The sequence below is a fragment of the Chelonia mydas genome, chromosome 1 (assembly GCF_015237465.2).
Source record: "Chelonia mydas isolate rCheMyd1 chromosome 1, rCheMyd1.pri.v2, whole genome shotgun sequence".
Lineage (NCBI taxonomy): Eukaryota > Metazoa > Chordata > Testudines > Cheloniidae > Chelonia > Chelonia mydas.
In genome coordinates, this window is record NC_057849.1 from 324358101 (window position 1) to 324384923 (window position 26823).

General features: G+C 41.4%; 1 protein-coding gene across 8 annotated transcripts in view; it reads left to right on the forward strand.

Annotated features, from left to right (window-relative positions):
• The window catches only part of PHTF2 (putative homeodomain transcription factor 2), a 180945-nt gene extending 155162 nt beyond the window's left edge, over window positions 1–25783 (forward strand). For 4 of the 8 annotated variants that reach the window (XM_007063795.4, XM_043552155.1, XM_037889225.2 and 1 more), the window contains 4 exons: window positions 1351–1506; window positions 14269–14364; window positions 22424–22549; window positions 23336–25783. In XM_007063795.4, coding sequence (XP_007063857.3) covers window positions 1351–1506; window positions 14269–14364; window positions 22424–22549; window positions 23336–23356 — 399 coding nt within the window. In that variant the 3' untranslated portion in view covers window positions 23357–25783. The remainder of the gene's footprint in view (window positions 1–1350; window positions 1507–14268; window positions 14365–22423; window positions 22550–23335) is intronic. The other 4 variants (XM_043552161.1, XM_007063793.4, XM_037889224.2 and 1 more) reach the window with 3 other exon arrangements.
• Window positions 25784–26823: the final 1040 nt, after the last annotated feature.

The window sequence follows — 26823 nt, forward strand, 5'->3', positions numbered from 1 at the left end:
TATTTTAAAAGCATCTTAATTATTTGCATTCCCAGTGTTTGTATACTGTCTCTTATTCTTTTCATTCTGTTGCTATAAATTGCCGTCCTGATTTCTGTGAGATATAGGAAATGCAGTGGTATTGTAGCCATATTTGTCCCAGTAATTAGGGAGACAAGATGTGTGGTAATATCTTTTATTGGTCCAGCTTGTGTTGGTGAGAGAGCTTACACAGAACTCTTCAGGAAAGATTGCATTGTTTAGTGTGCTAGTATTAGCCTGCCCTCTAGTGGAATAAGCAAACCTATGTTTATATAGCCTGATATTTACTGAAAATACTTGCTTGGATGTCTGCAGATAACCACCAGGGGCTCTCTCATTTGAATCGACTAGCAATCATTTTTCCATTTCCTTTTTAACCAAAAATAATTTCACTGCCTTTTCCTGGTATATAATGTAAATAAGGCTATGATTTTGGAATGGAAACTTGTAATAAATTTCATGGCAGATGTGCAAAGGTCGTTCGAGGGAGCCCTGCTCCACTAGCTCGACCCTCCACTTTGCCCGCTCCTTACCTTACTCTCCCTGCTGGACACATTTGTCCCTCTTCCTGGATTCAGATGGTCCACAGCACCTAGAGAGAGGTACTGCCATGGTTTCGGCAACTGGCAGTTGAGAGCCCAGTTATCAGCACATGGAACTACATATAGTGGGACCTGGCTGCTGGACAGATGGATTAGGCCACAGCACTTTCCCTTGGAGTCTAGTTTTAAAAATGAGGCGGGGGAGAGGAGAGTGGCTCTTGGGCTCTCCACCCCCCTTGTCTCTGGCACCTGTGGAGCTGGGTTCAGCCCCATGGGACAGGCTTATGCCAGTTTTTATTCAGATGCATGATTATTGTGATTGTTGTGAGGCCCCCTGTGGCCTCCATACCAAAATCGTAGTGTTAATCATACATATTTTAATATGAACATAATTTTAAGTTTAGCAACTTAATATGGATTCAGTTTTCTTTTTAATCCAAGTGATAAGTATGTTGCTGTTTTCAAGCAAATGCGATAACTTCAGGAGTTCAAACCTCTTCATTTTGTATTAAAATATTTTTTTTGCTTTACTTACATGCTAAAGAGGCTAAACCTTCCTAAATTACTCTTAGGCCTGCTCAGCCCTTATATGGAAACCTATCTTGGTTAAAAGAATGTTGGTTTTGAAATATAAATTAATTTAAAAAGTCTATTACAAAGTAAAAACCAGATCCATACTTTTTACAAGAAAAAAAAATTATGAACTGAAGTTTTTATCTTACTGTAGCATTAACCTTTATTTTGAAGTTCAATAACTCTTAATTTTGCTTTTTCTCTTTGCTTTTAGTTGCTTCATGTACATGAGATCTTCCTTGATTGTCACTACAATTGGGAACTAGTGATTTGGTGCATTTCATTAACTCTCTTTCTCCTAAGATTTGTTACACTTGGATCTGAAACAAGTAAAAAATACAGCAATACCTCAATATTACTTACTGAGCAGGTGAGAATGTACGTAGACCTGCATATTTCTCTCTCCGCATGTCTTTAGTCTGGAAGTCCATGGGACATGGACTTTAAACAGCCCTGAATTCAGTGAAATCATGGTATTAAAGACATATACAACATGTAGCTCAGTTCCCATATTTTTCTCTAGTGCCAAATCTAGAGTAATGCTCAGTAAAAAGTGCTTTAAGGTTCACATAGCCGCTTCACAAATCTTACAGTAGTCTTTTGCAGGCGAGCTGCAGAAGCTGCTGGAAAAGTTCCTGTTGCCCTAGTAGAATGGGCTTCCTATAAGAAAAAGGATTTTTTAAAATTTAGAGACCAAGTGGGTGAGGTAATTTATTTTATTGGACCAACTTCTGTTGGTGAGAGAAGCAAGTTTTTGATCTTACACACTGCTCTTCGGGTCTGGGAAATGTACTCAGTGTCATAGCTAAATACAAGGTGAAACCGATTGTTTAGCATATTTAGTCAACACATATTTCAAGGGACAATTCAAGGTGAAGTCATAGGTCGGGAAAGGGGGAAGAATGCTGGGGTTGGGATTTAAGTGGGTTATAGATTGGATTTATGAGTGAGAGGTCAGTTATGGAGTGATTGCTTTGTGGAAAGTGTTCACCCATAGGTGATATGATGTTTTTGTCTTTTGTCATTTTTCTCTGTGAGTTCATTTGAGAGCTTAGTGATTGTCTGGTTTCACCCACATATTTTTTATTGGGGCATTTAGTGCACTAGATGAAGTCCCCCACATATTGTGATAGGCATGTGTAGGACTAATGGATCTTGAAAGGTGTGTTGTGAGAGGTGTTGATCATCATAGCAGTTGAAATATGTCTACAGGTTTTGCATCTGTTGTTCTGGCAGGGTCTGGTGCCATTTTGAGTTGGTTTGTCCTGATCTCTGGGGAGCTTGCTTCTGTGATGAGGTTGGAGAGGTTGGGGATTGTACGAAGGCCAGAAGAGAGTTCAAGAAAGATTTCTTTCAGGATGGGACCCCATCAAGTACGGGTTGTAATTGTTTGATGATTCCCTGTATGGGTTCCAGTGTGGTATGGTAGGAGACAATTAGATGTGTGGGGTAGAAGTGGGTTTTATTTCTGTATTGAAGCAGGTAATCTCAGGACATCTGGATGGTCTGTTCCCTGATGAGATCTACTTCTCTGGTGGAATGTCCTTGTTTGGTGAAGGTGGTTTTATGTGGGTTATAGTGTATATCCTGGACTTCTTTCTCAGAGTATATTTTGTGGTATGTGAATGCCTGCCTAGGGGTAGATAACAGATTTCTTGGTGTGTTTGGGATAGCTTGATGTATTTGGGGTAGTGAAGGTAGGGATGATGATGTGTGGGTTTCTTGTATGTAGTTATCTGTGGGTCCATTGTTGACCCATGAACCTGATCATCGTATTCAGGAAGTTGATGGTATTGTGGGAGTGCTATCTAGAGAGCGTTGAAGTTGTAGTGGAAATCTATGAGGGAGTTTAGGTCATCTGTCCAGAGGATGAAAATATTGACACATTTCAGGTGCATTTGTTCAGAAATTGTTCTTCAAGGTGGCCCAGGAAGAAGTAGGTATACTGGGGAGAGAAGTTTTCTTTTAACTGTTTTTCTCTTACTGTTGGTGTTCCAAAAGCTAATGGGACATTATGGCTGAAAGCAACAAGAATTCTGTTTTTAAAACGTATAGTTTATATTTACATAAGGTGTCTAAACAAGCACAGCTTACATGCAACTTCTCTCAGGGAAGGCCCATCTTACAGAGGATCTCTTGTTGGTGTCTCGTTTATGGAATCATAGAATTGTAGGACTGGAAGGGACCTCGAGGTCTTCTAGTCCAGTCCCCTGCACTCAAGGCAGGACTAAGATCCGTGTGATGAAGTTGTTCTTCACAAGTGTGGAGTTAATGCTGCAAAGGAGAAACACGAGGCTGCTATTGTGTGTGAAATCTGGCAGAATCAACTGGAGAAGGCAACCTTGCTCTGGGTGGGCGGGTCCCGTGCACATAAAGAATTACTAAACTGGTGGAAGGAGCAACCTCTTGTCTGTGCAAGCGTCCCTTTCTGCTGCTCAGCCCTATCAGTGACTCTAACAGCCGAAGCCCAACTCAACACCCTCATGTTTCAGGGCAGATGGACAGCCCACAAAATCAGTTTCCAACTTGTTGGAACTCAGGGTGATCAGGAATGCTTGCCTCCATTTCCTATCTTTCATCAGGGCGAAATGATCAGGGTCATGACAGACATGTCCAGTATGTTTTACATCAAAAAGCAGGAAGGTGCAAGATTCCCTTCCTTGTGCACTGAAGTTATAAAGCTCTAGAACTGGTGCATAATCAACCGTATCCAGATTTCAGCAGTCCACCTTCCAGGCATCTGGAACACTACTGCTGATGCCCTCAGCAGACACTTCTCCCACGACTACAAATGGGAACTGGACACTCAGGTCCTCCCATGCATATTTCAAAGATGGTGACAGCCAGAGATCAATCTTTTCGCCACCTCTGATAACTGGAAGTGTCCTCTCTTCTGTCCAAGAGGGATCTGGGTCACCACTCCCTGAGGGATGCCTTCCTTCTACCATGGAAAAGGACCCTGTTCTATGCCTTTCCTCCAATACCCTTAAAATTAAGGGCGCTGAACAAGATCAGGCAGTACCAGACCAGAGTTTATCCTCATAGTGCCTACCTGGCCAAGAAAAGCGTGGTACTCTTACCTACTTCAGCTCTGTGTCCAAATGCCGATCAAGCTCTTGATCATTCCTCATCTCCTGCCTTAGGATGTGGGTCACATGCTTCACCCCAAACTGGCAGTTCTGTGTCTCGGGGTCTGGCTCTTGGATGGTTCTCCAGAATAGAGGTTTTCTGCCCTACAGAGGTGCAATATGTGTTATTAAATAGTAGAAAAACGTCAATCCATGCTACTTATCTGCAGAAATGGAAGAGATTCGTCTACTGGTGTGGTTGTCACTACGTCTAGCTGGAAACAGTTCCCCTTTCCCTTATCCTAGATTACCTGCTGGATCTGAACTTCTACAGGTTATCCATCAGTTCAGTCAAAGTACATCTTGTTGCTTTTTTCCCCTGGTTGAGGAATTATCAATTTTTGCTCACCTGGTTTCATCAAGATTCATTGGTCTGGGTAATCTCTTTCCCCATGTTAGACCCTCCGCCCCATCTTGAGACGTCAACCTGATTTTCAACCACCTTCCGAGAACTCCATTTGAACCAATGGTGACCTGCTCCCTATTTCATGTATCTATGAAGACAGCCTGTAGGGCCATCGAGATTGGCACCTTGATAACAGATCCCCATCTTTACCATGTTCTTTCATGATAAAGTCTCTTTACGTCCACATCCTAGGTTCCTACCCAAAGTTACCCTGGATTTCCATCTCAACCAATCTATCCATCTATCAGTGTTTTTTCCAAAACCTCACAGTTCTCAGTAGGAATCCTATTTCCATATCCTGGACATTAAAAGGGCCTTAGCCTTTTAACTGGTAGGACTAAACAGTTTATGAGATCTCCTAGGCTCTTCATATCCTTCCCAGACAGGTCTAAGGGGGCTTGCATTTCTGCTCAAAGACTTTCAAAGTGGATATTGGGTTGTATTGCTACTGTTACGAGTCTGCAGATGGTCAGCACCCCCCTGCAGCCAAGTGAATTCAACCAGATGGCAGGTGACATCTGCTGCATTTTTTTTGAGAATGGTCCAGTATTTGAGAGAGTGAATTTCTACCTGGTCTTCAGTTTGTACATTTTTGAAGCATTACACCCTACTCCATGCTGTCAGATCTGATGTCACTTGGTTCTGCAGTACTGTCTTCAGTTCTGGATCCTGTTCCTGATCCTGATCCACCGCTCCTTCTAGGGATACTTCTCAGAAGTCACCTGAAGTGGAGCATCGATAGGGACAATACTAGAAGAAGAAATAAATGTTACCCTGTGATGTAACTGTGATTCTTCTAGATGTGTCCCCCTACAGGTGCTCTACTACTCGCCCTCCTTCCCCTCAGCTTCGGTTTTTCCTTAGAGGATGAATGAGTACAGAAGGAACCGAGGGCGATTAATCCACACACTCCTATGTAGCTTTGGTATCTGCCACAAGGAGGCATAGGGTGCATGTATGGGCCAAACAGATGCTGCTAGCTAGAAATCTTCGATTGACGGCTCGAGAGGTGCGTGCACACTTGAAGTGGAGCACCCATAGGGGGTGTCATAAATATAAAAGGAAGGGTAACCACCTTTCTGTATACAGTGCTATAAAATCCCTCCTGGCCAGAGGCAAAACTCTTTCACCTGTAAAGGGTTAAGAAGCTAAGATAACCTCGCTGGCAGCTGACCCAAAATGACCAATGAGAGGACAAGATACTTTCAAATCTGGAGGTGGGGGGGGGAACAAAGGGTCTGTCTGTCTGTGTGATGCTTTTGCCAGGAACAGATCAGGAATGCAGACTTACAAATCCTGTTAAGTTGATAAGTAATCTAGCTAGAAATGCTTTAAATTTCCTTTTGTTTAATGGCTGGTAAAATAAGCTGTGCTGGATGGAATGTATATTCCTGTTTTTGTGTCTTTTTTGTAACTTAAGGTTTTGCCTAGAGGGATTCTCTCTGTTTTGAATCCGATTACCCTGTAAGGTATTTACCATCCTGATTTTACAGAAGTGATTCTTTTACCTTTTCTTTAATTAAAATTCTTCTTTTAAGAACCTGATTGATTTTTCCTTGTTCTTAAGATCCAAGGGTTTGGGTCTGTGTTCACCTGTACAGATTGGTGAGGATTTTTATCAAGCCTTCCCCAGGAAAGGGGGTATAGGGCTTGGGGGGATATTTTGGGGGAAGATGTCTCCAAGTGGGTTCTTTCCCTGTTCTTTGTTTAAAATGCTTGCTGGTGGCAGCATATAGGGTTCAAGGACAAGGCAAAGTTTGTACCTTGGGGAAGTTTTTAACCTAAGCTGGTAAGAATAAGCTTAGGGGGTCTTTCATGCAGGTCCCCACATCTGTACCCTAGAGTTCAGAGTGGGGAAGGAACCTTGACAGGGGGACACATCTCAGAGAACTACAGTTACTGCACAGGTTGAGTAACATTTTCATCACTGGGTGTATACACTCTGCAGCTAAAAAAAATACAGCCAAACTTAATCAAAGCAGCCGTCTCAACCTTTTATGCATATTCTAGACCTGCTGAACCTCCAAGAAAGAGGCAGTGCTTCCATAAGAGGGATCCATCTGCTTCATCTGACAACCTCTTCATATCTGTCACCAACGAAGAGACAGCAGGTTTAACAGTTCTGTCGAGAGCTGTTCCAAACCAATCATTTTGATTTTTTTTTTCATTTCTACCCCTTTTTGGAGAGTCTCATTTATAACTGTGAAGCCTGGAAAAATATTACAACAGCCTAATGGATCCTCCAGATTAACCAGCCTGGTTATACTCTTCAGTTCCAGTCTATCCCTACACCCCATCCACCTTCCCCATCCCTTTTCAGGAGGATTCTACAACAAGAAGTTCAATCTGTGTAGTCCCTCACAACAATAGTAGAGGTTCCTCTTCAGTTCAGGGGAAAGGTCTCTTGTTCTCATTTTTTTCTGCTTCCCAACAGAGGAGATTGGAGAACCATTCTGGATCTAGGCAGACTCAATAAATACATTTGACTCAGATTCCGAACCATGTCCGTAACCTCAATAATCCTGTCCCTAGCCCAGTGGTTCTCAACTCTGGTCCACCGCTTGTTCAGGGAAAGCCCCTGTCAGGCCGGGCCGGTTTGTTTACCTGCCACGTCTGCAGGTTCGGCCAATCGCGGCTCCCACTGACCGTGGTTCGCTGCTCCAGGCCAATGTGGGTTGCGGGAAGGGCGGCCAGCACGTTCCTCGGACCGCGCCGCTTTCTGCAGCCCCCATTGGCCTGGAGCAGCGAACCGCGGCCAGTGGGAGCCGCGATCCGCCAAACCTGCGGACGTGGCTGGTAAACAAACCGGCCCGGTCTGACAGGGGCTTTCCCTGAACAAGCGGTGGACCAGAGTTGAGAACGACTGCCCTCGACCCACAAAATTGGTTTGCAGCTCTGTAACTCCATGATGCATATTTCCAACTATCCTGCACACAGGAAATATTTCTAGTTCATAGTTGGGTACACAACATTCCAATACAGAATTCTTCTGTTCAGCCTGTCAGCAGCCCCGGGCTGTTTACAAAATTTCTGGCAGCAGTGGAGGCATTTCTCAGGGTATGTCTACACTACAAACCTACGTCAGCCTATATTAGGTCGACTTTCAGCCACCGCAGTAATTACTGCAGTGGTCCATGTCCACACTATCCTCGGATCACTGGTGCAGATCCTCACCAGGAGCACTTCCACTGTCCTCAGAGTGGCAGTGTGGGGAGCTGAGAGCCTGGTCTCTCAGCTCCAGTGGCAACTTCCTGCCAGGTCCCTGGCTGTCCCACAGGCTATCAGCAGGCTGCCCTCCCTCCTCCACTCCCTGTTCCTCACCGGGAGCTGGGGGAAGCCACCCGGGCTTGTCCCCCCGATCCCTCCTCGGAGCCAGAGCCCTGCCAGGTGCTTCTCCCCTTCCCCGTTCCCCGCCAGGAGCTGGGGCAAGACACTCCGGGGGATTCTTGCTACCGGGGAACAGGCTCCAGCTGCAGTGGCTTCACACCCTCCCGCCTGCTCCCTACCTGGAGCTGGGCAGCCTTGTCAATTTCACAGCCATGAAATTGACAGGGCTGCCTGGCTCCTGGTAAGGAGTGGGGTCCTAAGCTGTGCGGGCTCCAGATGAGAGCAGGGTCCAAAGCTGCCTAGCTTTCCAGGTAGCGGGGGTTGCTTGTCAATTTCACGGCTCCTGTAAAGGATGCAGTGTCTACACAAACACTGCGTCGCCCTAACTACACCGACCTAAGTCATATGCCTTTCATGGAGGTGGACTTATGTCAGTGGATTAAGGCACTAACATCAGTGGGAGGACGGGTGTAGTGTAGACACTGACATAATTAAGTCGATATAAGCTGCCTTATGTGATCTAACTGTGTAGTGTAGACCAGCTCTCAGAAAGCAGAACATTCAAGTTTATCCTTGCATTGATGATTCGCTGATTCAAGATACCTCTCCTCAGCAAGTTTCATTTAACATTCGGTACATTTCCATCTGTGCACCAATTTGGGGCTTGCAGTAAAAAGGAAAATCTGACTCCATCACAACAAAATAAAATTCCAGGGGATCTTCTGGATTCCACTTCGGTATCAATCCAGATTTGAGACCACAGTGTGAATCATTACTCAATTGCAGAGCAACCCTTGCACAACAGTAAGATCATGACTAAGAGTTCTGAGGCATAATGCGTCATGCATATTCATCGCTCTTCATGCCAGACTTAACCTTCATTGTTTGTAGGACTGGCTGAAATCAGTTTACGCTCCAATATAACCTCATAGAGATATACTGGAAAGGGTTATTCAGTTTGTACTTTCTTTACTTCCATGATGGAAAGATTTGATTGATGTATGCAAGGGTGTCCCTCTTGCACCTCTTCTCCCCTTGTTAACACTGGTGATGGATGCTTCCAGTCTAGGTTGGGAAGCACATTTAAGTCATCAGACTCAAGGTCTGTAGTCAAAAGTTGAATCTCTTCTATACATAAATATTTTGGAGCTCAGAGCAGTTTGTCTGACATGTAGTGTTCTTGCCTCTAATCCAAGGCAAGTCAATTCCAGCGATGACAGACAATGCTGAAATGTTTTATTTAAACAGGCAGGAACGGGCCTCTTCTGTGTCAGGAAGTAATCCAGCTATGGGAGTGATGCATCAGGCATCTAGTATATGTCACTGCTATCCATCTAACAAAACTAATAACACCCATGTGTTTCAGCTGGGCAGGCATTTTTGATCTGACCAGGTGTGGTCCATAAAGAACTCAGTCAGCACATTTTCCAAAACTGAATGTAAGAGATCATAGACTTGTTAGCCACAGAAGTGAACAAAAATGCAACATCTTTTGCTTGAGATGAGGTCAGAGTTGGATCTCTATCAGGTGCCTTCCTAATATCATGATCTTGATTCCTGATGTCCACCATCCCCCTTAATTTTGCATACTCTGAGAAGGCCCAAGGATGCCACAGCAACAATGAATAAACTGCTCCATCCTGGCCCAGGCAATTTTTGTTCCCAGAGCTGCTGACACAGTCAGTTTGGATTGCAGTAACATTGCCTTTACTGTCAAATTAGATGTTTCAAGATGACAGGAAGACACTGCACCTTACAGCTTGGATGCTTATTGCTTAACCAGATGTAGAGAAGTCTTGCTCCAGGGATATACCAAATATTTTAATAGTAGAAAGGACCTGTGATGGGTTCCCCCCGGGGTTCTGTCTGGAACTGGGGTACCGCTGAGCCCTGTGACCCATCAGCCTGGGCTACCTCTCACTCTGTGCTGCTGTGACAAGCTGCAGACACGCTCCCGGCCTAACACTTCCACCAGCATACTCACAGGTAGGGACACAACCATCTGCAGTTATATGCAGGCTCTCTGAGCAGCCACGGCATGTGAACCAACAGTAGAGAGGCTACAGCCAAAATAATCCCCAGTTTTCCAGCCTAGGACCCCAGAGCGGTACCGTCCTGCCCCGGTCCAAACCCCAACCAGCATGAATTTATTATCCAGTTTGCCTCCTCCTCAATATGAAGAGGAATATGCAACAGCCTCTCCAAGTTAAGATTCCCAAGCACATCACTCCAAACTCACTGGTTTAGATTAAAACATAAAATAAATTAACTACAAAAGATAGATTTTAAGTGATTATAAGTGATAGCAAACAGATCAAAGCAGATGACTTAGTACATAAAGAAAAACGTCATCTAAGCTTAATATGCGAGAAAGATAGGATTTGAATTAAGAATCCCTCACCCTGACGGATGATACAAGCAGGCTGCAGATTCTTAAGGCACAAACTACACTTGCTTTGCAGCTTAGAATCCCCAGGTCTTTCATACACAGGCTAGAAATCCCTTTAGCCTAAGTCCAACACTTCCCCCAGTTCAGTCTTTGTTCCTCAGGTGTTTTCAGGAATCTTCTTATGTGAGGAGTGAAGAACAACAGATGATGTCACTCCCTGCCTTATATAGCTTTAGCATATGGCAGGAACCCTGTGTTTCAAAACTTGGTTCCCAGAGCAGTTTGTGGAAAAATACCGACATCCCAAGATGGAGTCCAGAATCATGTGGCCTGGTCACATATCCTTGTAAAGTCATAGCAGCCATTACTTACAGGCTGTTTGGAGTGTTCTCAGAAAGGCTCACCAGGTGGGAGATAAGCTTCTCCTAAGGCTTGTTGTTTTCCCTAATGGCTCTTTGCCCTGAATAAGCCTTTCCCAACCAACTATCTAGACTGAAAGCACCTTGTCTAGTGGGCGTTACCCAGGTGTAATTACATTTGAAGTACAGATACATAATCAATATTTATAAATTCAGATACAAAAATGATACATGTATACAAATAGGATAATCATATTCTGCAAATCATAACTTTTCCAATGACACCTTACATGACCCGTCCTGCAGAAAATAAATCATAATTATGCTGTAATCATATCATAATATCACTATGAAAATATGGGGTGCAGTATCACAGGACCCTAAAAGATCTACTTAAAATGACAAATGAAAAAATTTACTGTTTGGGCACAACAGTGTTTCACCTTTTCTACAGACCTTCCATTCATTTTGGACTACCTGCTTTCACTAAATCATCTGGACTTTCACTTTTATAGAATTAACAGAATCTAGCAGCTGTATCTTCTTGTAATTCATAAATTTGAAATCAAAAAATATTTTCACACCTTATGGTTTTTAGATTTTTAAGGATCTTAGTGTATGTAGTCCGACCCTCCCTCTCACCCCGATTAGGGAAACCCCCTCCAACATGGGACTTTAATGTAGTATTAGTAGGGCTGCTGAGTTCATTACATCATCTTTCAGTGGAAACATTGGTTTTAGTGGCTATTCTCTCTGGCCTGTCTGGTTGGCAAAATTAAAGTTTTAATGGCATGGTCATCGTACATTATTTTTCATTGAAATTAGGTTTCTTTTAGGCCTAATCAGAGATTCCTTCTTAAAGTGGTTTCTGATTTTCATATTAATCAGATATTCATTTACTGGTTTTCTTTCCCAAATCTGATCCTAGCAGTTCTGAAGGAAAATTACACACTTCTGTTATTTTGAGAACATTGTATTTTTATTATCATATAACCAAACCATTTAGAGTCTCTTCTATATTATTTATAGCCTATATTGAAAGAGTAAAAGGGAAAGCAGTTTCTTCCTAGAGGTTATCCAGATGGATTTCAGAATGTATTAGACTATGTTATTAAATAACTAAGCTTGATCTCCTTGCTTAGATAAAAGCTCATTCTGCTGGAGCTCAGGTAGCATCTGTGGCTTCCTTTAAAAATGTCCCCATCTCCAAAACTTGTAAAGCTGCCTCCTGGAGTTTAATTCATACTCTCATGAAACACTATGCTACTGGGGAGGCTTCTTGAGCTGGTGCTTGCTTTGGCAAGGCAGTTTTTCAATCCCCATTTGGTTAAGATTGTTGACCCACCTTCTAGCAGGAGGTCATTGTTTGGGAATCATCACGAGTGTAATACACATAAACAATCACTCGAAGAAAAGCAGCTACTTACTTTAAAGTAACTGATGTTCTTTGATATATGTTACCTAGTTGTAATCCATGCCCTTCTTCCTCACTATGAGATTCTGTAGCAAAGGAACTGAGATGCAGTTGGCCCTACTGTGCCCTTTTATGCCTTCTGGGGTGTGATGGTAGCTAGGGCACAGGCCTGGGCCAGCAGGCACTGCTGGTCAAAATGTTCTGATCTCACTACTGAGGGCTCCATGCACCAAGAGTGAAATACATTTAGACAGCACATCTCAAAGAATACCAGTTACTGTAAGGTAAGTAACCATCTTAAACAATTTAACAATTAAACAATCAACTTATGAGCATTTTGCATATTATGTAGCTTTGACTGAAGCAATTCATATGTGTTAAAAACAAACTTAGTTGATACTGAACTGACTGGACAGAGTACACATCTTTCAAAAATTAACAAAATTCTGAATTCGGCCATCTTGTGTTTCATGTTTTGTGTTCCCCAGTTTTCTCTTTATTGATACAACAAACTAACATTTGGAGAAATCTTCAATTTTAAATGCTACATGAATAAGATGGAGCTTAAGTTTGCCTTCCATAAACTAAGTTTTCCACTGCTTCCTCCTATTCTGGGTTCAGCATATGGACTTCCATTTTGGTATCAGTCATGCTGGAGAAATAAAGGATAGATTCCATAGTTTCTTTTTTTAGTTAGGTCAAGTCAGATTTCCATTGACACTTTGACATTAGTGTTATCAGCTTGTCAAGTCCTTCTGAAACCTCCTTCAATTGGTTTTGTAAGTAAAGTGCCTCTGTCTAGTGCCTTGATGTATAAAATATGTGCTATGTTTTGATCAAAGTTCTCTTTGTGCTCAGGGCATACTTTAACATACTTATGAAAACACGGAGACTCTGTGTCCCTGAGAGTTCCACAGACTTAGGAATCAGCCCTTCTTTTTTTCTTTTTTTTTTTTTGTAAACTAGCCATGAGGTTGGTTATTGCCAAAGGATCTTTGTATTGCCACAGTGTCCTTTAGTTATTACTTTCTCAATACTATTAAGTATGCTAAATACAGTTAGCTCACTTCATTCCTGTTTTAGAGATGGTTTTGGTTTCAGCACTATTCCCACTTTAAGTATAAGGAATATTGCTTCAATCAGTCTTGGGTCTAAAACCAGAATGCACATTTTAAGTGGGCTGACTGTAAATTAGAAGTTTAATATGATTGTACCTGACAAGTTCTCTCCTCTTTTTTGTTTTATTTTCAGAAGTAAAATCAGTAGCATTGAGTAGGAATGCATTTTTCCCTGTCTGGATGCTAGTAGCCATTATTGGGTCATTCCTCATGTTTGACCCTCAGTTTACGTTAATGCCAGATTAGATTCTTTCGGTTCTTTATTTTTTCCTCTGCTACTTGGTATCTGTGAGTTTCTCTGTCTGGAGTCTATCTTTAAATTGCTCATTTTATTCTACACTGAAGCTGATTTTTTTTTTTAAGTATAAAAAGTTACCAAGTTAAAAATTTTTTTAAATTTTTTTTATTAATTACCAAGTGAACTTTGCCACGTTTTGGGTGTTGAAGACAAACAAAAGTTGCTTGTGTTCCAGAGTTTCTAGAAGGCCTGGAACGGGGAGTTAAATTATAATTTTTAGCTACACTTTCAGGACAATGATGTCATCAAAAATGTCTTGCAAGATCATTGAATTTGTCAGTGTTCTGTGTTTCTGCTTCAATAAGGAGTTTCATTCATTAGCATATTTGATAATCACCCGGAGAATTTTGTCAGAGTATTAAGACTCCAGAGAGAACAGAGAATCTTGTGTCCTTTCAGCAACTTTTATTGTTCTTTCTTTCCAATCAGATTTGTGGATATGTCAAATTACAGATTCAATTTTTGTCTTAATGAGAGTCACAATTATTTTGTTACATCATAAAATGTGTTTTATTATAATATTAATCATACAAACATTCATTCTTAAAAAAAAAAAAAAACACCCTGGATTTCCACAATAGTTATGCATTTACCATATTATTACTGACTAATCACTTATCCCATTAACAATTGTTTTAAAATAGATTCTTGCTAACTCAGTTGAGGTATTAAATCAATATTTTATTTGAATAGATAAATCTATATTTGAAAATGGAAAAGAAGCCTAATAAGAAGGAGGAGCTGACACTAGTAAACAATGTTTTAAAACTTGCTACTAAACTCCTGAAGGTAAGAATGAAAATGGAGTACTACAATATTATACATGATCAAGAAAGAGAACATCTTGCTTAATAAGTCACCTTTCTAGCATTTCTGTAGTATGCACTAGAAACCCTTCCCCTTTAAACCCACTTTCCCTAATAGTCTGTGTTGTCATCAGGACACTTTCTCTAATAGGCTTCAGTCTGTTGTGTTCTGTCATCACTGTGGATTGCAAATAGAAATTTATTAAAATCATTGTTAAGTTTCACTTTGTACCAACAATACATGGAGAGTATAGTGAGGGGAGCCTTTGGGATAGGTGGCAATACACTGGACCAAAGAAGGCGGAATCTTTAAGCTTGCTTTGTTTTTGATCTCTGCTCTATATAAGGTGCTAAGTAGTCAATTACTGAAACATTAATACTCTTCTATAAAGCTAATCCTCCTAAATGCTGCAACAGTTGTTGGTTAGTTACTGTTTAAAATTAAAATCAACTTATTTTTACATATTTAAGAATCCTGTTATAGAAGTGAGAGAAGTGTTTTAAAAAAATAATTTTGTAGTCATGGTCATTTCTATGCCAGTTGCAGAGTATTTCATCCAGTCTAAATTTTAAATGATCTAGTTGTAAATGATACTTAAGTAAATGAGACTATGCCTGTGCATAAAGTCAGTCACATTTTTACAGGTGAACTCATTGTATAGGTTGTGACAGGGTTGGGCCAGATGGCTACAGGAGAATGATAGAAGGCAGATAGATTAGTCCCAGGTTAAGTAGGTCCCTTTTCACTGGGTAAGGTAACAGGGAAGGTTCCAGAACAATCAGGAACCTTCTGGAAACAAGACAGACAGGCTGATTAGAACACCTGCAGCCAATCAAGAAGCTGCTACAATCAATTAAGGCAGGCTAATCAGGACACCTGGGTTTAAAAAGGAGGTCACTTCAGTTTGTGGTGCGTGTGTGAGGAGCTGGGAGCAAGAGGCACTAGGAGCTGAGAGTGAGTGTACTGTTGGAGGACTGAGGAGTACAAGCATTATCAGACACCAGGAGGAAGGTCCTATGGTGAGAATAAAGAAAGTGTTGGGAGGAGGCCATGGGGAAGTAGCCCAGGGAGTTGTAGCTGTCGCACAGCTGTTCTAGGAGGCACTCTAGACAGCTGCATTCCACAGGGCCCTGGGCTGGAACCCGGAGTAGAGGGCGGGCCCAGGTTTCCCCCAAACCTCCCAACTCCTGGTCAGACACAGGAAGAATTGACCTGGACTGTGGATCACGAAAACGGTCAAACTGAGAGCTGACGTGAAGCTCCGAGGCGAGCAAATCCGCCAATAAGCGCAAGACCCACCAAGGTAGAGGAGGAACTTTGTCACAAGGTATAGAATAAATATCACTAAATCATCATGGGGAGTGTTTTGGAAATATTATACTTCCTTTGGCAACTGATTAATGGATTATGATCGAATGGATGGAAGTGTTCACGTGTCAGATTGATTGTGATTTAGGAAGTCATTCAGCAGAACCTTCTGAATCCCTTGTATTCTAACGCACCTTACTCATTATTCTCATGGACTTGTTCTCTGCGAATATGGAGACAGCTACTGGAGTAACTCTTCCCACTTGCTTCTGGAGGAAGGATTATGCAATTTTTTTTCTTTTCTGATGAGATCGTAAAAGTCCTGGTGTATCAGACTGGTTTTGACAACTCACCAGTGATTTGAACCTCTACAGCTGTAACTGTACAGCACAGCCTGGCTGTATTGGAATGCAGATACCAAATCTAGATCCATACACTATTCAGTGGCAAGAAACTGTTTGGTGAGGTACTGGTCACTACAGTGAAGAACCACTGAACTAAAACTACTACAGTGGGTGTTATTAAGAAGTTTCTACCTGTTTGAGAGAGAGAAGTGATTCTACCTGTATTTCCCATTTTAAGATAAGTAATTTCTGTTATATGAATAAAATCTTTCAAGCCTGAAGAAAGTTCTTAAGATTACTTGCTCTGGAGAAGGGAAAAAAACCAAAACCCTCTTGCTTCCTCTCTCCTAGGTATATCTTGGAAAGAGATTACAGATATCCCTTTCACTCTACTAGAGCAAAGGACTAGTTCAATATTTCCAGTGAAAGAGTCAGGAGAATACCATCAGGTTACAATAAGGCTGTGCTAGCCTAGGCCAACCTTGACTGCCTAGAGAGAGTGAGGTGTTTCAGAATCCTCGCTGACCAATGGCAAATGAATCTTGTAGATAATTAGGCCAGGTTTTCATCAGCATCATATCCTACCATACAATTTTGACTTGGTCTGTGCATCTGGCAAAAACAAGGACACAGATTGCATCCTGTTGCGCACTAGGGTAATTGTTCATATCCTAGTGGCAGACTAGAACACAGGTGTCTACAGTATACTTTTTGTTATCTGAGAAGGATGGAATTTTTGTCACAATTTGGATCTCTTCTGCCCATATCTCCATGCCCAGAAATCCATATTCAGGGTGGAAATCCTAATGTTCCTCATCCAAAAGATCATCTCTCAGGACTTTATGTTCAGTGGATCTCGGAGGCATATCTCTACGTGTACATTCACCTGGTTAACCACTGGTTAGAATACCTTTGTTATGAACAGGAACTCCTAGTATGTGGCCATTCCTTTTATTTTATTTATTCCCTAAGGAAGGGAAGTATCCTTGATCACCTTGATCGATCAGTCCTTCAGCCCTCATATAGATTGCGCCGATCACAACACATCTTCCATTCTTCTCATATCCTGGCCTTCCTTCTTTGTGTGCGGCCATGTCTTTTCACAATAAAATCTTCCCATCTTTTTGGAAGTTGGCAGAGTGGTTGTTTCAGTGGGTACTACTCGGCAACAGCTGCAGTACATCAATTGTTGGTGAGCGTCGGTATACGCCCAGCCTATCACATTTTACTATGCCTGCTCTCAACAACGACATCCTTCACTCCATTCTGCTGTCTGATCACTTCATTGGGGACTCGGTCGTGGATTGAAGTTCCCAGAATTCTTTCCATCGCCCTCTCCATGACAGACAAATTGCTGCTCCTGTCTTCATCAGAGCCCATGTTTCGCTGCCATACAGCATTGCTGGCAGTACTGTTGAGTTGAAGAGGCTGGCACGTGTTGCCTTGTTGATTTATCCATATTTTTAATTTCTTGGGTGATCTCCTGACCAAAACTTCTTTGTTCTAACTTACCCAGATTTACCTCCATGGATTGTCTTCATTCTCCAAACTCACAGATCCACCATCAGCTGGAAGATAAGCTCTTTTTTTCTTAGTTCAGGCTCTGATACATCTACAGGATCTGATTCTTGACTCAGCAGTCGGACAAAGTCTCTTAAATCCAACACATGCTCCAGGCCTACATTTCAAGTCCACAGCTCACCAACTGTTTCTAATGTTCTAAACAGGTACACAAAGTGAGTGAAGTGATATCTTTCATTGGACCAACTTCTGTTGGTGAGAGAGACAAGCTTTCGAGCTTACACAGAGCTCTTCTGCAGGTCTAAACACATACAGACAGTGAGCTGTTCTGTACAGACTGGAGGCTGATCGACACTGCAAAGTTAGGTTGGCTTAACTACATCACTTGGAGCTGTGTATACACCACTAGGATGAGAGAAGAACTCTTTAGTAGACCTAGCTACTGCCTCTTGGAGAGCTGGATTTACCAGAGACAGACAAACCCTTTCCGTCACTGTAGTAAGTGTCTACAGTTAAGCACTGCAGATGTGCTGCAGTAGTATTTCTATGTAGACATACCCATAAACTCCTGGGCCTTCCTCTTATTAGTTTGAGATCACAAGAAACGGTCCCTGACAACACTGACCACTGAAGTCCAGAGATCTTTGGGCTCATGCTTATTGTGGAAAACAACAGATGTCAAGAAAACTGTCAGATCCTCTACCCCTCAATTACAGCAGATTCCAGTCTGGATGGATGGAACATTCATGCGGGCACAATGTCCTTTCAGATCCTGTAATCCAGGTGAAAATCCAGTGTGAATACCAAACTCAAACTAAAGAGTGCTGAGCTTTTGTCAGTTTCTCTTAAATTCAAGAAGGGACAATTAGATCCTCTAGTCCAGGGGTCTCAAACTCAAATGACCACGAGGGCCATATGAGGACTAGTGCATTGGCCCGAGGGTCGCATTACTGACACCCCCCTTGCTACCCCTGGTCCTGCCCCCACTCCACCCCTTCCATGAGGCCCCGCCTCTTCCCACCCCTTCCCTGCCCCCATTCCAACCCCTTCACCGAAGTCCCCACCCCAACTCTGCCCCAGGGGGAGCAGGAGGGGTCGGCGGGGGCTCAGGGCAGGGAGTTGAGGTGCAGGAGGTGTGAAGGGTGCAGCAGGGGTTTCAGGGCAGAGAGTTGGGGTGTGGGGTGCAGGAGGGTGAGGGGTGCAGCAGGGGGTTGGGGTGCAGGGTGTGGCGGGGGCTCTGGGCAGGGGGTTGGGGTGTGTGTGGGCTCAGGGCAGGGAGTTGGGGTGTGGGGTGCAGAAGAGGTTCGGGGTGCAGGCTCTGGCCCAGCGCCGCTTACCTAGAGCGGCTCTGGGGTGGCAGCGGCATGCACTGGGGCCAGGGCAGGCTCGCTGCCTCCCTGCCCTGGCACCCCGCCGCTCTGCTCCGCTCCAGGAAGCAGCTGGAACCACGTCCCTGGGGTAGTGGGGGCACAGGGCTCTGTGTGCTGCTCTTGCCACTCCTCCAGGTACCTCCCCCGAAGCTCCCATTGGCAGCGGTTCCCCCTTCCCGGCCAATGGGAGCTTTGGGGGGCGGTGCCTGTGAGTGAGAGCAATGCATGGAGCCCTCTGCTGCCGCCCCCCGGGACGTGGTTCCGGCCGCTTCAGGGAGTGGCATGGGGCTCGCAGCAGGCGGGGGGGGGGGGCGCGGTGCGCGGGAGCTTGGAGGGCCACGTGTTTGAGACCCCTGCTCTAGTCTGATTGCCTGTATATACCAGACCATTAAATTTCACCCAGTTACTCCTGTATAGAACCCAGTAATGTGTGTTTAACCAAAACATACCTTTCAAAAAGGCATCCAGTCTTGATCTGAAGAAAACAAGAGATGGAGAATCTAGCACTTCCCTTGATAGTTTGTTCCAATGGTTAACAACCCTCTCCGTTAAAATTCTCCATCAAGCGAACCTGCTTGCCTGCCTGCTCAACAAGCAGTTATTCCACCCAGATTGATCCCCAGGTGTGGAGAATGGACACATTCTCACTCAACTTCTCTGGTCTCTGAATGACACCTTCCTTGCCTTAACTCCCCTGCTCCTCCTCTTTAGTCAGGAAAATCCAGAGCGAAGATAATTTTATTGTCCTCTTGTCACCCCCAGAAACGCTTGTTCCTCAATCATTCAGATGAGTCTTTGAGCTATGGCTTCCTCACCTCTCTCAGGTACTTGTGCATTAGAAATCAGTGCTTCATCAGAACCAGAGTCATACATTTAATAGCTTTGAGGTTGTCTGGTTGATACTCCAGTCTTTTTTCCACATGAGCAATAGAGATTCTCTTTCCTTCCAGAAAGCCCTCAACTGGCCTGGGCTTGCCAACAGAGTTGGGGGTCATCTTTCATCCTCATCAGGCCTCCACTGGATTTTTGCTAGAGTTTCTCCTAAAGGGAGAAGGAACTTCACTAGTGGTTCATCATTTGACTTGACTATACATCGTTAGCATTTGACTTGCAGTTCATCCTTATGTCTCACATTTCCTCAAGGCAGTCAAATATCTCAGAACCAGAAGATAAATGGAGTTTTAATTTGGTACTTTATACTCTCATTGAAGGTTTCCTATGAACCACTTAGAAAAGCTTCACCAAGAAGTTATTCATTTTTTTTTCTTCCTGTCATCATAAACCACTTCACTTGAACAAAATAGTTCTCCTAACATGGCCAGAGCTCTCAAATTCTCCTTTAGTCAAAAGAGCTTATTCCAAAAGTCTGGTAATTATGCTTACTTACGTAAAGGGCCAAAAATCTCTAAAGCTACAATCTTCAGATGTGCCAAGATGGCTATCAAAGAGTTCTGCAGTACTAAGTTTAAAAAATGCATCCTTCTGAAATTGCCTCCATTCATTTACCAAGCATTACAAAGCTGATGTGGAAGTCTCCTTAGGCACCTTCTTTGGGTGCAGAATATTTCTGGTTGAACTTTGTTAAATGGCAGAATCTAAAAACAAAGTTCAGAAGATTGGTTATTAAATAGTTACATATTGTTTTGAGGGTTTTTTTCCCATCTTCCTTCTCTCTGACTTTACTGTTTGCTATTTCCCCAGTAGTTGTACCTAGATTTGGGGGGAGGCCACTCTAAGAGAACAGCCCAATTTAGTCTCATCTGTTAATTGGTTTTCTTATGGAGTGACCCTCTGCCAGTGTGGAACATCCTTCCCTCTTTGTGGTTTTCCTAGGTTCCTCACCTATGTTTTCTAGCATTGGAGGCATTCTCTAGGTGTTTGGGTGCCAAAGTGACTCTGAAGGGCCAGGATCTGATACCTGGAAAAATAAATTTGCATATTCCTGCCTCCAGAAGCAAGTGGATAGATCTTCCACAGTAACTGAAGAGGGCTACTCAGAGAATATCAATTAACAGGTGAGACACCATGTAGTCTAGTCTCTTAGATATTTTCCTCATATACACTAGTATAGTGGAACCTTTAATCGGCACTTAATTTAGTACTTATTGCGTATTACTGAATTGTGCAGTTTAGCAAGTTTGTGGGGGGAAAGCGATCAGAAACAAATATGAGCATGCAGGAGACAAGTAACTTTATTTTTATGAGCTTCTCAACCTCACACCCCCTGAAAGTTGATGACATTTTTTGCTACTTATGCCTTTGTGAGAATTGCACAGTGGGGAACAGTAATTTTTCCTTTCTCCCACCCTTTGCCTCTCTATTTAGATTTTAAACCCATCATGGCTCTTACTCTTTACATCCTTACAATGTGTATGTATAGCTCTTACTAGAATGGGGCCACAGTCTTAGTTGTGCCTCTAGGAACTATTGTAATACAAGTAATAAATAACAAATGAGCCATTATAATTATTAACATGGGATGCCATTTGTAAAATGTGATTTTATAATTACCAACAGGTATTTTGGACAAATGTAAACAACTGTTTGTTACAGAAAGTTATGAGTCAAAGATAAAACAATAATAATATTTTAAAATAATTTAATAACTTTGGCACTATGCAAAGTGTCAGATAACACCATTTCACATAAAACCATTGTTCAATAGTGAACAAGGTAATCGCTGCAGCATTATGAATATTTGCTATGCATTTGTTTGTGTTGTCTTGATTTTTTTAAGTGATTTCTTAAATTTGGTTTCTTTTCATACTAAGAAAATAAGTGTTTTCACCTGGAGACATGCCCTTTGCATAACAAACTGGATTAATGTTTTTGTAGTACTAATTTCTGTCCTATACTAAGAATAAGATGAGAACTGTCATATTAACCCTTTGACACAATAGATAGCGCTCCTTCTGCTAAGAGCTAATGTGTTATGTATTATTGCTCAGCATCAGTATATTTCAACTCTTGTCATGAAAAGTTGTAGGTTTCTTTTTGTTTTTGCAGCAGAAGTGAGGAGGCATCAGAGCATGAGGTTGTTTTTTTTTTAAACCCTCTTTGACATTATTTTACAGTACAGCAGCCAGTCTGAAATGACTGAGCTCTTTAACTTTCCCTAGTATTCTGCTCAGCCCTTGAATTCTTGCCCTTTTCACTGCATAGCACCCTCTTTCTTTTGGAAGTCTAGTTTTCCCAGTATTTGTTGGATCCAGAGCTGGAACTTCAAGATGCTTCTCAAGTACATACAAACAGGCAGTTAAATCAGCTGCTTGGCTGTCCTGGTGCAGTAATTGGAGTTGTAAGCAGTTTTTTTCCTTAAAATATTTTGTCTTATTTGTCAACACTGTGACCACTTTACAGCCTCAAAAGCATTCAAAATTACATATCACAAATCTTGTTAATGTGATCCTAGAGGTATTAGTTCCATATTTCCTGACATTAAAATTGCTTTTGTATAATTTCTGTGTTTTAATTATGTAAATATATTTCTATCGGTAGGAATTGGACAGCCCCTTCAGGTTATATGGGCTTACAATGAACCCACTGCTTTATAACATCACCCAAGTTGTCATCCTGTCTGCTGTTTCTGGTGTTATCAGTGACTTGCTTGGATTTAATCTAAAGGTGACTGCTTCCAGTACCATGTATTGATCCAGAACACACAAAATGTCACAATTGTATGTGCATAGTGACCTCAGTAAAAATGCATAGTAAAGTTATGAATATTGTTTGAAAATAATTTCATCAAATTTAAAATACATAAAATTTATTCTATTCTTAGAACACATCAACCACCAGAAAGCTTTTCACATTTATTTCTTCCAACCTTGGGCCTTCATTTAGCAGATATACTTCTGTACAGGCTCAGTTAATTTATTTAACTAATCTTACAAGACCTACATCTAATTTAGGAAATTATCTCTGCCTCTTGGCCATTATTTCTTACTGCTAGCTTGTTTGCAGTTCTTGGAGTGCTACAGAAAATGCACATATCACCTCTTGCCCCACAATATACATGATGTCACAACACGATGTAGGATCACCTTGTCATACTACGCATCATGTCACTCCATCATGACTAGAGAAATGAACTGATAATTTAACACTCTCTGAAATCTGAATTGCATGAGATGTCATAATTTCCAGACTCAGGAGATAGGGGAATATCAGTTACAAAAGCTTTCAGTAGTATCAGGGCTCTAGTCCTGATGCTTAGCCATTCATCTTTCTAAATAGATTACAAAAATATCGGTGTTCTTTCACAAGTAAAGGAAAGCAACAATGATTCTGTACACTTTAGACACAGCGGTATGTTTTTAAATGTAAACACAGAGATGCACTGTAACTTTAATATTTAACTGAAAATTCATGCAAGACTTAAAATGTTCATTGCTGCTTTCACTTTTTCAGCTCTGGAAGATCAAATCATGACAATACACAAAGAGAAGATGTAGCACAGTATTCTGGCAAAATCCATTGATGGACTAAACTGCCTCAGAGCAGTCACTAAATCTGTGCTTCAGAAGTTATGGCCTCTTCAAGGATGGAGTTTGGAAAACTGAAGTGTTTACATCTGATTGTCTTGTGCAATCTTTATATTTATTTTATCATCTCACTGTTTTTTATGTTTTAGCTGACATTTGTATTTTATTTTCAAGTATTGGTATGCTTAGTTATTGAAAGGGTTAGAAAACTGATATCCAGATACTTGAGATCCTGGCAATGGGTCACACTGAATTATTGTATCTATGGTGAAAGCTAAATACCAATGCTAAGCTTTTATACTTCATAAGTTATGGGTAAAAACATTATATTTGTAGATTGTTTGTTGCAGTAGAAATGAAACCTATTTACAAATAACTTGAAGTACTGACAATACAGTATGACAGGTAATGGAAATATTTTATGTTAATGCTAGAAACAAGCTGGTTTCTTACTTTTTTGGTGAGTCCAGGATCTAATCTGATTAAGCTGCAGTTTAAACACCTTTGGATATTAATAAGATATTACATCACAGGTCAACAAGTGCTCTTTAATAACACTTTTATTAGAGCAATAATTGTAAATGGTTAACATGCTGTAAGACATTTTGATAAAATTAACTATTGTATTTATTTGAAACACTGGGCTATTTGCATAGATCCGACTGTGCATGCTCAGTATGTGCACTTTTTATTGTTACTTTTAATTAGGACCTTTATATATAGTAAAGGGAATATATTATGGTGGACTGTGGAGCAATATATTATTTTTGCAATCTGAGTATTTGGACTTCACTTATGAGTCAAAAAGTTGTTAATGGAAGATGGTAAATTATATACGCTCAAGAATAGGACAAATACTTTCCCATAGTACACTATAGTATATGCTGTTTATACCACACTTAACTTTAAGAACAGTTGTTCCATTATATAGAAACATTTCTTCTTTAAGTCTTATTTGTTTGCATGCCCACATCTCCTGCAATTATAAAAATGTAGCTTGCAAAATCTATCAACTAAAGCTAGTATGCAGTGTTTGTTGTAGTTAAGGCAATTTTAAAAACATGCTGCTAATGTTAGCATCACCAAGCTCCTCCTCAATGTTTTTATTTAGGTTGCCAAGTCTCCAGTCTAAACCCTGATGCTACTTAAGGAGCATGATTTTGATGACAGATTTGTTTTGGGGTTTACATTTTAGATTAGCTCAATTATTTCCTTAGAGTATTCATCCTTTCAGAGTTACTAGTTAGTTTGTGCTTAAACATAACAACATCCCACTTACAAAACTGTATTAGGAGGGCCAATATCATGTTTGAGTAGCCTTAAACATTTTACTTTTAGGGGAATATATTTATGATTAGAATTCAAAAAATCATCTGCTTCAGATTGGGAAAGGGTAGAAAATGTAATAGGCTATGTGATACATACATGCATACATAGTGTGTGTGTATATATATATACACACACTAAAAAAATCCATCATACATGACATATTACTAATCCTCAATCATTAAATAGTGGAGGCAATGTATCTTAAACTTGTGTGGTATAAAAAATTTTTATATACAAAGCAACGCAAACAAGCATTTTGTATTTTATTTGCCTATGTACTAATGTTTAATAATGACCAAAGTGCATTCTGGTTTTTGAAGGAATGTATTACTGGAGCTTTAAGAACATGTTATACTTAGTTTCTCATGTGATAAATTTGGCTGCATCTGATATGTTTCTTCTTCCTCTGTTATCTAATGTTGGGATTGTTTTTAGGAATTAAGTATATTTTATAAATAGGTTCCCCCCTCCACCCCAAAATATGGTACAGACCTACACAAAACTTAATTTTGCACAGAATATATTTTAAAGGGAGGGGGAGGGAGAGTACAGCAAGAATTGTGTAGGGGTAAAAGATGAGGCTGTTGGTTTTCACAGCCTGTCATTATAAAAACTAATTTTTCCAGAATAGAAATATTTTTGAGAAACTTGTGTTGAATATACTGCTTTCAGTTTAAAAAAAAAAGTTTGGGTTGAAGATGGAAATTAGTTTGTAACTACATATACCTCAGCAACTGGTGATATGCTGGATTGTTGCACTACCAGTAGGAGCGTGGGGAGAATAAAATGAGGGTTTGTAAAAGGAAGTGGAGGGTACTTCAGAGTAAATGCAGACACATGTAAATTGCTGTCATTAGGTATATCAATAATGCAAGAAATAAATGAGAGAAATGTTCTACATCCCTTAATATGAAAAAGCCAGTACAAAAATAGAGGTAAGTAGAAATATGGCGGATCTTGTGTGTTGTTTTTTGCCACATTTTGTAACTGAAAGTATGATGAGCCTTGGAATAAAGCATTCTGTGGCCGATGGTCTAAAACTGTGCAATGATCTGTGTTTCTTGTAATTCCACCATATTTCTATTGAATTTATTTGCTTACTTTGACCTAAATCCAGTTTTGTGATGCTGTAAAGGGTCAGATAACGCTTATTCTATTGGAATTAGGAGTGTCCTCCTTAGGAAAAGGGAGCTAAAGCAAGAATTCAAGTTAAAAATTTGAGGTGGCTTGTGAAATATAATTGTCAATAATACACCTCTTAACCATGGAAAAGGAACAGAAAAATGTACTCAGGATAGTTTTTGTTCATGCAGAGTGGCTTATTTTACCAGCAAAGAGCTTTGCAATTGGAAGTGTAGATTTCAGGCATAAGGGTTACCTCCTATTTGATTCATTTCACTAACGGGCAGCATAGGGCACCATTGAGCACCCACACCCTTAATTCTTCTTTGAGTTATTTGTCCACATGGATCCCACTTCTAGTGCACATGCACCCTATGTGTGTGAAATTTGATTCTTCAGGTCAGCAGTGTCCACTGGGGCTGCACCTATGCACTGCACATCATAGAATCATAGAATATCAGGGTTGGAAGGGACCTCAGGAGGTCATCTAGTCCAACCCCGTGCTCAGAGCAGGACCAATCCCCAACTAAATCATCCCAGCCAGGGCTTTGTCAAGCCTGACCTTAAAAACCTCTAAGGAAGGAGATTTCACCACCTCCCTAGGTAATACATTCCAGTGTTTCACCACCCTCCTAGTGAAACAGTGTTTCGTAATATCCAACCTAAACCTCCCCCACTGCAACTTGAGACCATTACTCCTCTTTCTGTCATCTGCTACCACTGAGAACAGTCGAGATCCATCCTCTTTGCAACCCCCTTTCAGGTAGTTGAAAGCAGTTATCAAATCCCCCCTCATTCTTCTCTTCCGCAGACTAAATAATCCCAGTTTCCTCAGCCTCTCCTCATAAGTCATGTGCTCCAGCCCCTTAATCGTTTTTTGTTGCCCTCTGCGGACTCTTTCAATTTTTCCACATCCTTCTGTAATGTGGGGCCCAAAACTGGACACAGTACTCCAGATGAGGC